We start from the raw sequence: 14,044 nt of genomic DNA on the forward strand, positions 1-14,044 counted from the left end.
ATAAGAGACCTACATAAGACCTAGCTGGGTCCCATCACTAACTCATGTAGGCAGACTCATGTAGGCACCAAATGGGAGCTACCTGGTTAACCCATATGGGCCCTATATGGAGCCCATCTGAGTTAACCCATGTAGGGCCACCATGGAAACTGAGGACAAAATTAGTTGGTTAGCCCAGGTGGGCCCCAGATATCGGCCCAATTGCAACCCCTATGGGCCCCACATGGATGTGTTGGCTAGGTAGCAACCTCTGTTAGGGTATAATTGCTGGTGTTTTTGAATTATATAGCGGGTCGGCCTACGAACTCCATCGCGAGTGTTAAAGCTGACTTCTGCGGATGAAACTTCAAACTATTTCTTCAGTAAATTTCTTTAATTAATCGCCTGGTCTTTGTTCTGAATAGTTATGAATAATCATAACTGTTATTCCCCAACAATGGTTAACAGCAACTGTTTAGTTACCAATATTCTTGAGACCACAGCATTCAACATTCTTCAAAATATCTTCTTTTGTGTTTAACAGAAGAAACAAACTCATACAGGTTTGGAACAACTAACGGTGAGTAAATGATGACAGAAAAGGAAGTGAACTAGGAAGTGATTACTAAAGAATTGATAAGTCATACTTCTAAACTTGCATTTTTAAGGTAAACTGATGCACCTCAGCTTCCTGAAGTTGTGTAAAACCAGTCAGTCAGATTGAAAAAGGCTTTATTAAGAAATTGTTAGCATTATTTGTTTACTCTATTTGCACTATTGTTATTTTACACAAATTGGACGCAGGTACAAATGCTTTGACAATACAAATTCTTGCCAATAAAGCAGACTAAATTAAACCTGAGAGGAAGACGACGGAGAGATGCTGCATGTGATGTGATAGTAGGATGATGCTTGAACTCCAAGCCCTGCTGGAACTGAACACACACCGTCAACCAATCAGATCGTCCGATCTCCTCCAGCCTTCCATCAAGGGTTGCGCTTTGAAGGTCAGCTGACTTGCTCTTTCTCACACACACACACACACACACACTTACTCCTTCATTCTCATACATGCACACACTCTCTCACCCCATCTTTCACACACTTCTCTCCCCTCCCCCCGCGATCAGTGTGATATCTGCAGCACGCAGCTGTCACCATGGTAACCACTCTTGAGAGAGAGAGAGAGGGAGAGAGAGACATAGACAGAATAATTACACAATTAAACAATTAAAGGAGCAGCTAAAACGTTCTCCAGTGGATGCTGGTACTGCGGCTCCATCCGTCCCACAGTTAAAAGGAACAATGAGTTTAACTGTGACCTTTGACACCAACATTGCTCAGCGAACAGCTTTCTGGTCTCTCCGTGTCTCCTGCCACCTCTCCATGGTGGAGGAAATAAGAGTTCGCTACTCGATATCACTGGCAGCACGCAATTTCGCTCAAGAGCCCTTCTAACTGCGAGTTTGAGCGCACACGCACAAATATACACACACCTCATTCATTAGTGTTACAAAATCCATCCATATATTCACACTCTCGCTTTCTATTTCCAGTTTTACTATGTAGAAAATGCCAGAGCGGCCTGTATTTCACTGCAAAACACTCTTTAATATGTATGTGTGTGCGTATCTGTGTCAAAGACTTACTGTTACATTCATTTTTAGCTGCTTTTCAAAATACTTTGCAGTAATTACCGCAGTGATTTAATGCTGGTTAACACAATACTTTTTACAGGAATAGTAGCAAATAGTAAAAGATTACAAAAAGAAGTGAGGTTTAACTTTATCCTTAATGTTGTGGTCAAAAAGTTGTCTCAAATTGGGTGCCGATGGTGTTCCGGTTCACCCAAACTCACATTCAGTAAATGCACAACATGAACTTGTTTCATGCCTTAAATTTAAATTAAATTAATTTTGCCTTAAATAATGAAAGTTGTAAAATGAGGGGAAATGAGATTGTGACCCAATACAGGCTATATATATATATATAAATATATATATATATATATATATATTAGAATATCACCCTATTGCCAATTAAAAACAACTAATTCACAAACACACACAAATAAAAAAAAAAGAAACAGTGGCAAAATTAAATAAAGTAAATAAATAAAAACACAGTTGCAGTTGGAAATATTTTTTAAATGTTTTTCAAAGAAAATTATGCATTTCTTTGATCAAAAATATCGTAAAAAAAAAAAGTAATATTATGAAATATTATTACAATTTACAACAACTATTTTCTATTTGAATATATTTTAAAATGTAATTTATTCCTGTAATGCAAAGCTGAATTTTCAGCATTAATATTCCAGTCTTCAGTGTCACATGATCCTTCAGAAATCCTTCTAATATGCTGATTTGGAGCTTAAAAACATTCATTATTATTGCCAACGACCGTGATGCATTTTTTCTAGGATAGTTCAAAGATAATTTAAAAAAGAACAGCGTTTATTTGAAATATGAATCTTTTGTAACATGATATGTTTTAAAGGATGATATTAATATTTTAAAAGTCTTACTGATTACATAAATAACCACTATTGATGAATTCACTATTATTTTACAGCAGTAAGAGAACAGGTACCTGTAGTAACTGTTGTGTTTTGGTGGAAACTATTGGACCTATTTTTGTACAGTACTGTAAGATGAGGTACAGCGTGTGCTTTACACATGGGATCTATACTCCATAACACACTGAATCCCAAAGTAGCCCGCAGAGAAAAACCAGCTGCTAATTAAAAAAAAAGAAGAAAAAAAAAAAGAAAAGTTGACAGCAGAGCCAAACGAGAAGAGCTTACATTAGCATCACCTCCACTACATGAACACCTCATCACAGCATATTAACACTACCCAAGTTTAAGATCGGCAAAGACACTCATGCTAACTATGTTTTACATCTTCAGAATCACTAAGGCCTGAAAAATACTCCACTCAAGCACATAAACACAAACATAAACTATACAAGCTCAAATACATTTCAAAATGTGTCAGACTGCACTTCCATGCATTGCAGAAAGGGCATTCAGTTCAGCTGTTGTTGTGCCAAATAATCATTACGTTTACATATTTATAGTTAAAACAGATCCAGTTTAATGGCACAGACATTTAAAAGAAACTCTATCGCCCCCTTGAATACGGAGGTCTGTTACCACTACAGTAATCAGACCGCTAACAAACGGAGAAAGATCTAGTAAACAACATTTTATTCCAGCCAACAAACGCCCACAAAAGGAGACCCACATGCAATGCGGCTAACCAGTTCATTGTGTTTCTAAATTTGTGTTTTTGTTTTCTTTTGACTATATTTCAAAGTATCAAGTTGGTAAAGCATTTTCCAGTGCATTTTCAACATTTGCATGTGAACACTGCAATCACTATATATTTTCAAGTTAGTGTATTGTCTGATTGACTAGTTGAATAATTGAAAAGTGGAAGCCCTGTATGATTAGAGCTTTATTACCTGACGTTGATCAGACGCATTTCTTAGGCTCATTTACAAAACAAGTGGGTAAATATATTAAAATGTCCCCCTCGGTTATATCTTTTTAATATCTTCTCATCCAAAATATTCCAAATTCGGTGACATTCTGCTCTATACATACTGTAATAAATCCGCAATTCTGTTCGCATTTTCCACTTAATATATATGTGGTATGGGATGTGTAACACGATCAAAGATCACAAAATGCATTAAAAAAAAGTTGGACTAGTTTTTACTGAAAAGCTAAACTAAAAATGACACACCAATATTGGGACCCTCAAAAAAGAGCATGGATGCAAGTTTTGCAGTGTAAACTATCTAAAGCGCAGCGTGCTTATTATAAAAATATAAAGAAATCTAGAACTCACTAATTGACTAGCTGAGCATCATGACCCATCCTTAGTTAATATGGCCGCCGTAAAAAATACACAGATGCAGCATGTGTGAAACGGGCCCTAGTGTGATTGTCTCAGAAATGAGCTCCGCTGAGTCGACCTGCTTACCTGAGTCAATGTGTTTCTATCAGTTCATTTCAATTAGACATTCCTGGCACATCTCTCAGAGCTGAGGATAGCGTGAATGAGGGCTGAGCGAGAGAGAGAGCAAAGTGAAAGAGAGAGAGATAGAAAGAGAGAGATGGGCACAGTAAGTGATGAATAGTTGATGAGATGCTCGCAGGCAGAGCAGAAAGGGAAAAGCTATTCTCTTTTACTCTCCCTCCTCCCTCTCTTTCTCTCTTTTTCTGGTGTGCAGCCCCCTCCCCCTTCAGTGCATCTGGTTTTCTCTTTCTACCACTCTCATTTGCTTACCTTCTCCACTGTTCCACTCGTTTTTCCGCAATAGCATCTCTCATGCGCCCTTTCTCTGTTTCAGTAATATCTCCCCTTCTACTTTTCCACACATTTGTGATATCAGGAGAGTGCTGGCTATAGAACAAAATATATATTACTTTTATTTCATTTCACGTGCGCTTCTGCTGAATTCGTGACAGATCCATCTGATTTCTGTCTCTCTGAAAGACAGTAGGAGAGCGCTGGGCGAACGGAGAGACAGACAGATTCTTATGTCTTGTGAGCATAGAGTGGGGTCTAAAAGTCTGAGAGCTTCTTGAGTGGTGTCATTAAAGCAAAAATGCAATATACGTTTTTAATTTTCGCTCAAATTGTCATGTTTCATTTGCAATGTTAAATGTTTTGCGACATACAGAACACCAAGAAATTTGGGTTATTTTTTTTAACTGATTTGTTTATTGTCACTCAAATTCTTACGTGAATTATTTTATTTAATGCTTATTTTAACTAGAAAAATCAGCATTTTTGCGGACTTTTGTATTCTGTCATTAAAGAAAAAGGGTGACATACTGTACATAATATTAAGAAATTCATTTGTTTTATTTATATTTTAATTGATAAATTTTCACAAAAATTCTCATGTTGGTAATATAGTTTGAAATTAAATATGGTTTAAATTAGAAACAAATGTTGTCGTAATTTCAATGTTAAAAAGAAGCTTTTTTGCATACATTTGAATTCTGTCGTTAAAACAAAAACTGCATCAAAAAGAAATTAAGTGAAAGTGACGTGACATACAGCCAAGTATGGTGACCCATACTCGGAATTCGTGCTCTGCATTTAACCCATCCAACGTGCACACACACAGCAGTGAACACACACCCGGAGCAGTGGGCAGCCATTTATGCTACGGCGCCCGGGGAGCAGCTGGGGGTCCAGTGCCTTGCTCAAGGGCACCTCAGTCATGGTATTGAGGGTGGAGAGAGCGCTGGACATTCACTCCCCCCACCTACAATCCCTGCCGGACCTGAGACTCGAGCTCGCCATTAGGCCACAACTTCCCCAAAGTTCAGGTTATTTAAAAAAATTCACAAATTCAGGTTATTTTAAAAAAATTATTCCTTTTAACTCAAATTCTTGCAATGATAGTATAATTTGCTCAGAAAATGTTGATTTTAATCAGCATTTTTGCAGATTTCTGCATTGTCATTAGAGAAAATGGCAACATACAAAATATTAGGAAAGTCGCTTTATTTATTTATTTTTTATTATTATTTTTACCCAATTCTTTTTCTTTTTCCTGTTCTTTCTTTTCTTTTCTTTTTTTAAATTTTACTCAGATTCTCATGTTTTGAAATGAAATACAATTTAAATCATAATATTTTATTAATATTTTTCTTATCTGAAACATTTTCCATTGCAAATGATCAACAGTAAAATAAGCATTTTTGCACACTTCTGTCATTAAAGCAAAAGAGTGGCTATATAAAAAAATGTATGTTATTTTTTATTAAACTTTTCACCCAAATTTTGCAAAAAAAAAAAAAAGGAATTTCAACTGAATGCAAAAGATTGCAATTTTCAGACTTGCATTAAAACAAAAGACCAATGTACAAAATACTAAGAAATTAATATAATAAAAGCAGTTTTTTTAATTAAAATTTCCACTCAAGATCTAATGTTGGTCATTTAATTGCAGTGACAAATGTTATACAATGTTATAAATAAAACTATTTCCGCATACATTTGGACCTCACTGTACCACATAACCCAAACAGGAAGTTTTTAATATCACAGATATAATTACACTCCTCCATCCAGTACGATCAGCAAAAAAAGAATTGCCGTCACGGATTGCGTAGTTAGCGTCCGTGTACCAAATTGAAGCCACTGGACTACCGAGGAAGTTTGTGAGCATGTGTCAAGGGACTGAAGATAAACTAAGTGCTGTTCAACAATTCAGTGACTGGGTAAACCTCAAGTGTCCTTCTGCAGCTTAAAGGACATTCACTGTCTCTATAAGCTCCTTATGAAGCTCCATTGCTCCTCTACCACAACTTCAGACAGCAACAGCATCTACACGTCAGATTAAAGAGCTCCCCCCCCCCCCCCCCCCCCCCGCATTTGCCTGCATTACCATAATCTGACCAGGAGGTGGGGCTGTTTCTGTGACGCCGCCTCTGATGTTCTGCATGTCTTCATGGCTTCAGGGGTTGTGCAGGAATGTTTAACAGACTGCAGTGAGGCAAAAGCAACAATGTTGCGAGCTTAAATGCGCCACTGTTTGCAACGGAATATTAAAACAATGCGCAATCAATACGTTCATTAATTTTTCCCATTTTGTATCTGAGCGCCTTTGATAAGGGCTGCTTTTTATCTGGCGTGAACACACCGGCATGACTGCCCTCGGCTCTCTGTTCTCTGTGTGTTTGGAAGAGCACATGGAGACGTTACTGTGAAATATAAATCAGAGGCAAATGAGAGAAAAAGGAACACGGTCAGCTAAAACTCTGCACTCTAGACTGCAGCCTGCATAATTCATACGAGCTCCAGATCTCTCGCTCTTTCTCTCATCGGCATTGACACACACACACTCTTTCTCAATCCTCTTCCTCTCCTGCAAGCACATTCAAACTTACAGACTGTGTGTGTGTGTGTGTGTCTCTCTCTCACTTTCTGCTGCAGAGTTCAAGGTATGGTCACTCTGATCAGTCACGTTTAGTTCAGTCACTCTGGACTAGATGTTTACTCATACCCTGTCTGTCTGTCCGTCTCTGTAGTCTGTTGGTTTCTACATCTGCCATGTCCTTCAGTCTCAGAGCTGGATTGTGTTTGCACCGGTCTCTGTGGATCAAGACTGCTCTCATTTTCTTTCTAACAAACAGCAACACTCGCTATGTGACAGGCTTTTGCGCTGCACATTTTCCTAAAGGTATGCATTAAACTTTCAGCTTTTACTGGGTTAATCCTCTTAAAATCACCTGACCTCCTTCACACACACACTATTTCTGTATGACACTTCTTTCCTCTCTCACATTCCCCAAACTTTTTAGAGTAAACAAAAGCCATTTTCCATTCATTCACAAGTCAACTCATTCATATAGGCTCAGCGACACATACAGTGAGCCAATTTCATCGCCTTGGATATAATTTTCTCAGCACAGAATTGATATTTATATATGCCATTCATAATTTTAAAAACAAATACGTAAATATAAAATATTTAAAAATTTAAAAAATATATTTTATATTTAGATGTTATTTTAAATAAACTTGAATTATGAAAACCTTTATTCATAAGATTACATTTTTGCTGATAATCCCAAAACCTGATTATATTTGCATATGCAACCTGTTTGTATTTTTATTCTTGCATATGCATTACATTACATTAAATGTTATTATATTATATATTATAATAACAAGAGGTCATTTGCACAGTGGGGAAGTGGTCATATATATAAACTGCACTACACATTTTTGTCTGTGTCTCGGATATACAGTGTTTCCTAAAACCATGACTGTCTGTAAAGAACAGGACAGGAAAAAAACTAAGTCCTTGTAATATAATTTTAGGGTAACATTATTACTAATTCAATAATACGCCATTAGACTAAAAGAAAAGAGACACAGGAATTAAGAGAGAGAGCATTAAGGCTCTGTCTCTGGATGATGGAGTTATTCCAGCAAAAACTCATCATTTGTGCATAGGCCTATATGTCAACTGGAGTGGAAATCACAGTGAAAAAGTAAAAATGCTGAGGCTAATATCTTAAACAAATCGACAAATCAGGTGCCATATGAAACCCTTAATTTTAACCACACCTCTTCTGAAGGTCACTTGAAAACCATTAAGTGATTTACAAGGCAAGCTGCAAGCAATTTGAAGAAATAAAACATATCTCTGCACTAAAATGCAGTTATTGTTTCAAACAGTCACACTGTTCTTAAAGCACACTGAGACCATGCTCATTTCTAATTCATAAAATGTAAATATAATACAATGAAAACATCATTAAATGAAAAGTCATGTTAAATCAAATCACGTACATGTCATTGCAGGCTATAAAACATTTAGCAATATGTCAGATTATAATAGAGAAGGACTGTGAAGCCAGAGCTTATCTGCATTTGAATGGGAATCCCTTTCTGTAGGAGCCTTGCCGCTGCCACCTGATCCTGACCCAACCACAGGCACCAGATTTCCAGTTTCCCATCACGTGGTTTTCCTGATGCCAACCCAAAGCTAACTGATATGCTGCTATCCGCATTATTTTACACACAATTCTGAGGCCCGAAACTTCACATACCCCAATGGCCAAGAGACATCTGATGCTTCTCATCAAACATACACTTACAACATCTTGAGAAGGTTAGAGACCTGCATGAATCATGGCACATCATGCTGCATTATGCAAATCATGTGTTTCAGATGAACATAGGCGACTCTTAGCCTGAAGATTCATGTACATTGCTTCATATTGATTGAACTCAGTTGCCTAAGAATACAGAATAATTGGTCATTTAATGCATGTCAAGCTGATGTTTGTGGAAAACCTTTTTTAACATTTATTTCTAACTAGTATCTATCTATGTATTATCTCTAACTAGTTTAATAGCCTACTTATTCCAATAGTGATTAAAAACGATTTATTTAATAGTATTTGTTTATTTGATAATTGTACTTATTCCTATTATACTAATCTCAATAGTGACAAATTACTATTGTTAACAATTTTTTGTTGTTGTTGTTGTTGTTTATGTTTTCTGTGGCAATCTGAGGTTCAGATATCAACTAATATTTTTTAAACTAATATGTCTTCCATTCATTTCTGGTTCCAGGTCCAATGTAGTAGCTATTCATTGGATCTAGTTAACTATACGAATAATTACTGTTAGTACAGTTTTCCTAATGCTAGCTGTATTGACACGACAAAAATGCTGGTGTAAGATTTATTTCAAAACAATTTTCACTCAGAAACTGGTAGCAAATTTCAAAGCAAGGAACGCATATAAAAATGTGACATTTTGATACAGAAAGACTCTGGTAAACTTAATTATTATTATTATTATTATTATTACAGTGTATACTGATTCATTAGTGAGTATTAGAATTTTTAAAGAAAACATTTTACTAATAAGTAACTATGAAGTGACTAATTGACATAATACAAATAAAACATGCAATTCTAACTATAATGAGATTTTAAAAAAAGTTACTATAAACTATTGGGATATAAAAGAAGAATAGTTATTTGCAAAACTTGAATATGGATAGTGGTAACTGGAATAGAAAATGCTTGATATCTTAAACCACAGATTCTGATACAAAATAATAGTAAAATGTATTACCAGTAACAATGGTACAGTATTTGTCACTATTGGGAGTGCAAATCAAAGCCAAAGCTGGAATTGAATACACACTGGTCACTACACTGAAAACAAATAGTGTAGGATTTACTTTGAAACTATTTTACATATAATTACAAACAAACAGCAAGTAACATTAAATTAAACACAAAGTTTTAAAGTAGAAAGACTGAAATAATATTCTCTAAAACATATATGCTACTCCAAAACTCTCCAAAAAATAAATAAATCGTTTTTACAATGTATCAGAGTGCATAGGTCTTTCTAGCATCTACTGAACTGATGAAAGTGAAGAACTCATTAGTCACTATTAGTGATTAGTTTTAGCTGGTTTAGCAGAATAAATGTTAAAGCGGCTTGCCACAGATGTAGTCAATGCCTCTCTCTATCTCTGCTTGTATGCTTGTGCATGTTTATGTGGTTTATGAGGACACAAATTTGTATAATGACATGGGTATGACAGAGGTATTACAATATGAAGGTGGTTTATGAGGACACTGCATGTCCCCGTAATTCAAAAGGCTTAAAAAACATACTAAATGGTGTTTTTTTGAAAATCTAAAAATGCACAAAGTCTCCTGTGAGGGCTAAGTTTAGGTGTATGGTTGGTGTAGGGCAATAGTACACACAGTTTGTTCAGTATAAAAACCATTACGCCTATGGAGAGTCCCCATAAACCACAAAAACCAACATGTGTGTGTGTGTGCTGGTGTACACCTAAATGTTTATAACGGTGATTAGAACAATACTGCAGAGACGCCCAAACACAAGCGACCCATCTTCTCGTACTCCTCTAGAGCAAAACACAACGTTGTGATGCTCTCCGAGAACGAGCCGGTATTCGTTAACAATGAAGAGCCACAGCCACCACAGTCACAGTGAATAAACTTACCGCAGTCTTCACACAATATGCTCTCCACATCTTTCTTGAGGGTCTTCTCGGTGCTGTCCAGAGGAGCAAACGACGCTTTGAATACTAAAGGGTCCTCCGTAGGGTCCATGAAAAAGATATATCTGTGGTGCTTCTCCACCGCCACGCACGGAGCCTCGGAGCCGAATTCCCCGACGGTGACGAGCTGCTCGCGCTCCAGCCCGCCGCTGTTCACCGGCCACACGTCCAGGACTTTGACATTCACACTGTAGGGCTCCACGGAGATGTTCTCGGGAAGCGAGCTCACCTCGCCTTCGATCACCACGGCCGATCGGTAAGCCTGGTCCTGCAGCGAATCCAAACTCGGGGCGTAGCAGGCGAAGGAGACCCCGATGACGAGCATGGAGAAATGCACCGGATCAAGCCTCCTCATGCCGTCTGCTGTGGCTCAGGGGCGGCCGGCGGCGCTGCTGCAGTGCTCTCGGGGCAGAAGGTGCTGGGGGACTGAGTGCGAATGGGCTTGCGCAAGTGTCCATGCCATCTGCGTGTGCCGATTTCCCCATGCACTTGGTGACGGGGAAACACCAGCCGCTGAGGAACCGGAATCAGCCCCGTTCACTGCTGGGCTGCTGCATTCTCCTTCAAAGCACAATCCCCAAACTCAATAAGCATGCATGCATAAATGACGCTCCTTTGCTGCAAGACGCTCCTCGCTCACACACTCCCTCTCTATCTCTATCTCTCTCTCGCGCGCGCGCGCTACCTCTCGCTCTCTCTCGCTATCTATCTATCTATCTATCCAGCCAATGTCATCATCACCATCATCAACATCGCGCGGACGGGCAGAAAGACGCCTCGCTCGTGCACACAAAAGCGGCGGAGATGCGAAAAAGCTCCAAAGACGCGCTCCGCAGCGCAAACGACGCGCTACAGTTCGGCTGCGCGATGCAACAAGCGCGCGCCCTCCGCTCAGCGGCTTTTACGTGAGCAGATCTCAGCCGTCGGCTGGAAGTTCTGGCGCAAATGTGCACTAATGAGACGGAAGCGTCCGACCGACCAGCCAGCCGTAGAAAGAAATCCTGTGAAAGAAGGCGACCTGCTGGCGTAAATGTGCGTAAATTGTGTTAATACGCCGCGCGACATAAACTAATAGAGAAAAGGCAGTCGGGCCACCGCGGCAGACCGCTGACGCGATGACTAACGCTGCGAAAAGAAGCTGGAAATGCAATCGATGCCTGGTTAAAAGTGCGTTTGCCGTGATTTTCTACTCGAGAACAATCCGCATTCAGGTCACATTCACCATTTTGCCCCAAAAAGCGATCCGCCACGCGCCAAGAAGATAGATACACAGCAAACCATCGAGCATCCTATCAGCCATATTTACCCCGGCAACAGGTCCTGCGGGTATTTGCCATGTACCCAGGGCTCTATAATGATAGGAGGGGACCGGTCATTGCGCCGTCATGACAAGTCAAACTAATGAGCAGAATTATTTGCCAGAGTCTGGAGGATTATATTGTGCACGGTTTGCACTGGGATTTTAACTTGAACATTAGGGTTACATCATGCGTAAATGCGTCGCGAGAGAACGAATGTGCCATTGCCGTCCTGTCCTGAGGCTGCTGTAGGGCGACATCTGCAGTCACAACGCGAATGTGTAACGCAACAGAGAAATGTCTCGCTTCAGACTCTCGTCGATATTATTTTCGCATTTGCTTTACTGGGCCAACGACGAACAAGAATGTTCGAGATGATAACAAAAAATCTAGTTTAAAACACAGGCACCAAGTTTTTTTTTCAATGTAAGCTAATCTTCGTATTCACGTTGGATTTTTGAAAAACGTTAATACCATTTTCAGAAAAATTGTTTAATGACGGCCATCATTAAATTAAAACGTTAGAAAGTTAAGCCTACTGAAATGCTTGATCTCGAATTTCATTATTATTTTCAAAGACGTTTATTTTCGCGGTATTTTCATTTTAACATGTTTTTAATTTTCATTAATGTTAATATTATTTAATTATATGTATTTTTAATAATTTTGATTATATTTATTTGAAACAAAATTATTAATATTAACTCTTATTTATTAATAACATTTGTTTCATTAAAACCCAGAAGTTACTCTATTTGAGCTTAACAAAACGTGCCTTTCATTAAAGAGTCATAATAACTTGGCTGAAAATTATCAGAAATTATTTTTATACAATCATGTTTAAGAATATTTATATCTGAACATTTTTGACTGACAAATGAAATGTAACTGTGCTAACCAACTTGCAGGAGCAATTGTTGTCATGTGACAAGAAAATCAACATAGAGGACCCTCGTCATATAACTTTGTAAAATATGTTTCAAAACATTGCTATTTATAAAACCAAAGTGATATTAATGATTTTAAAATGTATAGAACTGACATGAATTCAAATATTACATTTCTGAAAATGCGTTGACATGTTTTATACTAGAATGTTAAAAGACTGTTCTTTTTTATCACCTCTTTATAACTTACACAGTTGACTAATAAATGAAAACACACACACACACACACATGTTGGTTTTGTGGTTTATGGGGACTCTCCATAGGCGTAATGGTTTTTATACTGAACAAACTGTGTGTGCTATTGCCCTACACCAACCCTACACCTAAACTTAGCCCTCACAGGAGACTTTGTGCATTTTTAGATTTTCAAAAAAACACCATTTAGTATGTTTTTTAAGCCTTTTGAACTACGGGGACATAGGCAGTGTCCTCATAAACCACCTTCATATTGTAATACCTCGTCATACCCATGTCATTATACAAATTTGTGTCCTCATAAACCACATAAACATGCACACACACACACACACACTACTGTGCAAGTCTTAGACTACTAGTATTTTCACCAGTAAAAAAAGAAGCCTCTTTTGTTGTAGTGTGTCAGTGGGAAATATCAGTTTAAATTTCCAAACATTCATTTTGTGAGATTTTTGTTTGCACAAGCAAGGAGTCTGATAATAGCCAGTGCTCCACACAGAGATCTGATCTCATCATCATCCAGTCTGTCTGGAATGACATGAAAAAACAGAACAAACTGAGACAGACTAAATACAGAAGAACTGTGGCAACATCTCCAAGATGCTTCAAAAACCTACCTGCAGTACTGTGATACAGTAGCTACTGTGAAAAGTTTTAGGCACTTGTGTAAAAATGCTGTAAAGTGAGGATGCTTTCAAAAAATAATGTCATAAATATATTTTACTTAGCAATTAACTTGTATTAACTAAATCAAAACAACACTTTGCGTTCAAAAAAACTTTGTCCTATAGGTGTACTTGTGCATAGTTGTTCATATTTGGAAATACGTTTCTTTAAGTGTCTTGGAGACATTGCCACAGTTCTTCTTGATTTAGTCTGTCGTGTTTTTTTTCTGATTCTTTATGTAATCCTCACTGGATTATTACAATTAATGGCAAAAGGAATGTTAGGAAATGTATACTGATGTTTCCTACTGACACACCACAGCAAGAGATGAAATAACTGGCTTAAAACCTTTTTTT

At 37.9% G+C, this 14,044-nt stretch overlaps 1 protein-coding gene across 1 annotated transcript in view; it reads right to left on the reverse strand.

Moving 5' to 3' along the window:
- Positions 1-10,936, reverse strand: part of LOC306883422 (pro-neuregulin-2, membrane-bound isoform-like) — a gene marked incomplete at its 3' end in the record, with an annotated part of 75,731 nt that extends 64,795 nt beyond the window's left edge. Inside the window, exon 1 of the mRNA XM_079438670.1 lies at positions 10,522-10,936. Coding sequence (XP_079294796.1) covers positions 10,522-10,933 — 412 coding nt within the window. The 5' untranslated portion in view covers positions 10,934-10,936. The remainder of the gene's footprint in view (positions 1-10,521) is intronic.
- Between the last annotated feature and the right edge of the window lie 3,108 nt (positions 10,937-14,044).

The sequence above is a fragment of the Barbus barbus genome (assembly GCF_936440315.1).
Source record: "Barbus barbus genome assembly, chromosome: 17".
Classification (NCBI taxonomy): Eukaryota; Metazoa; Chordata; class Actinopteri; order Cypriniformes; family Cyprinidae; genus Barbus; species Barbus barbus.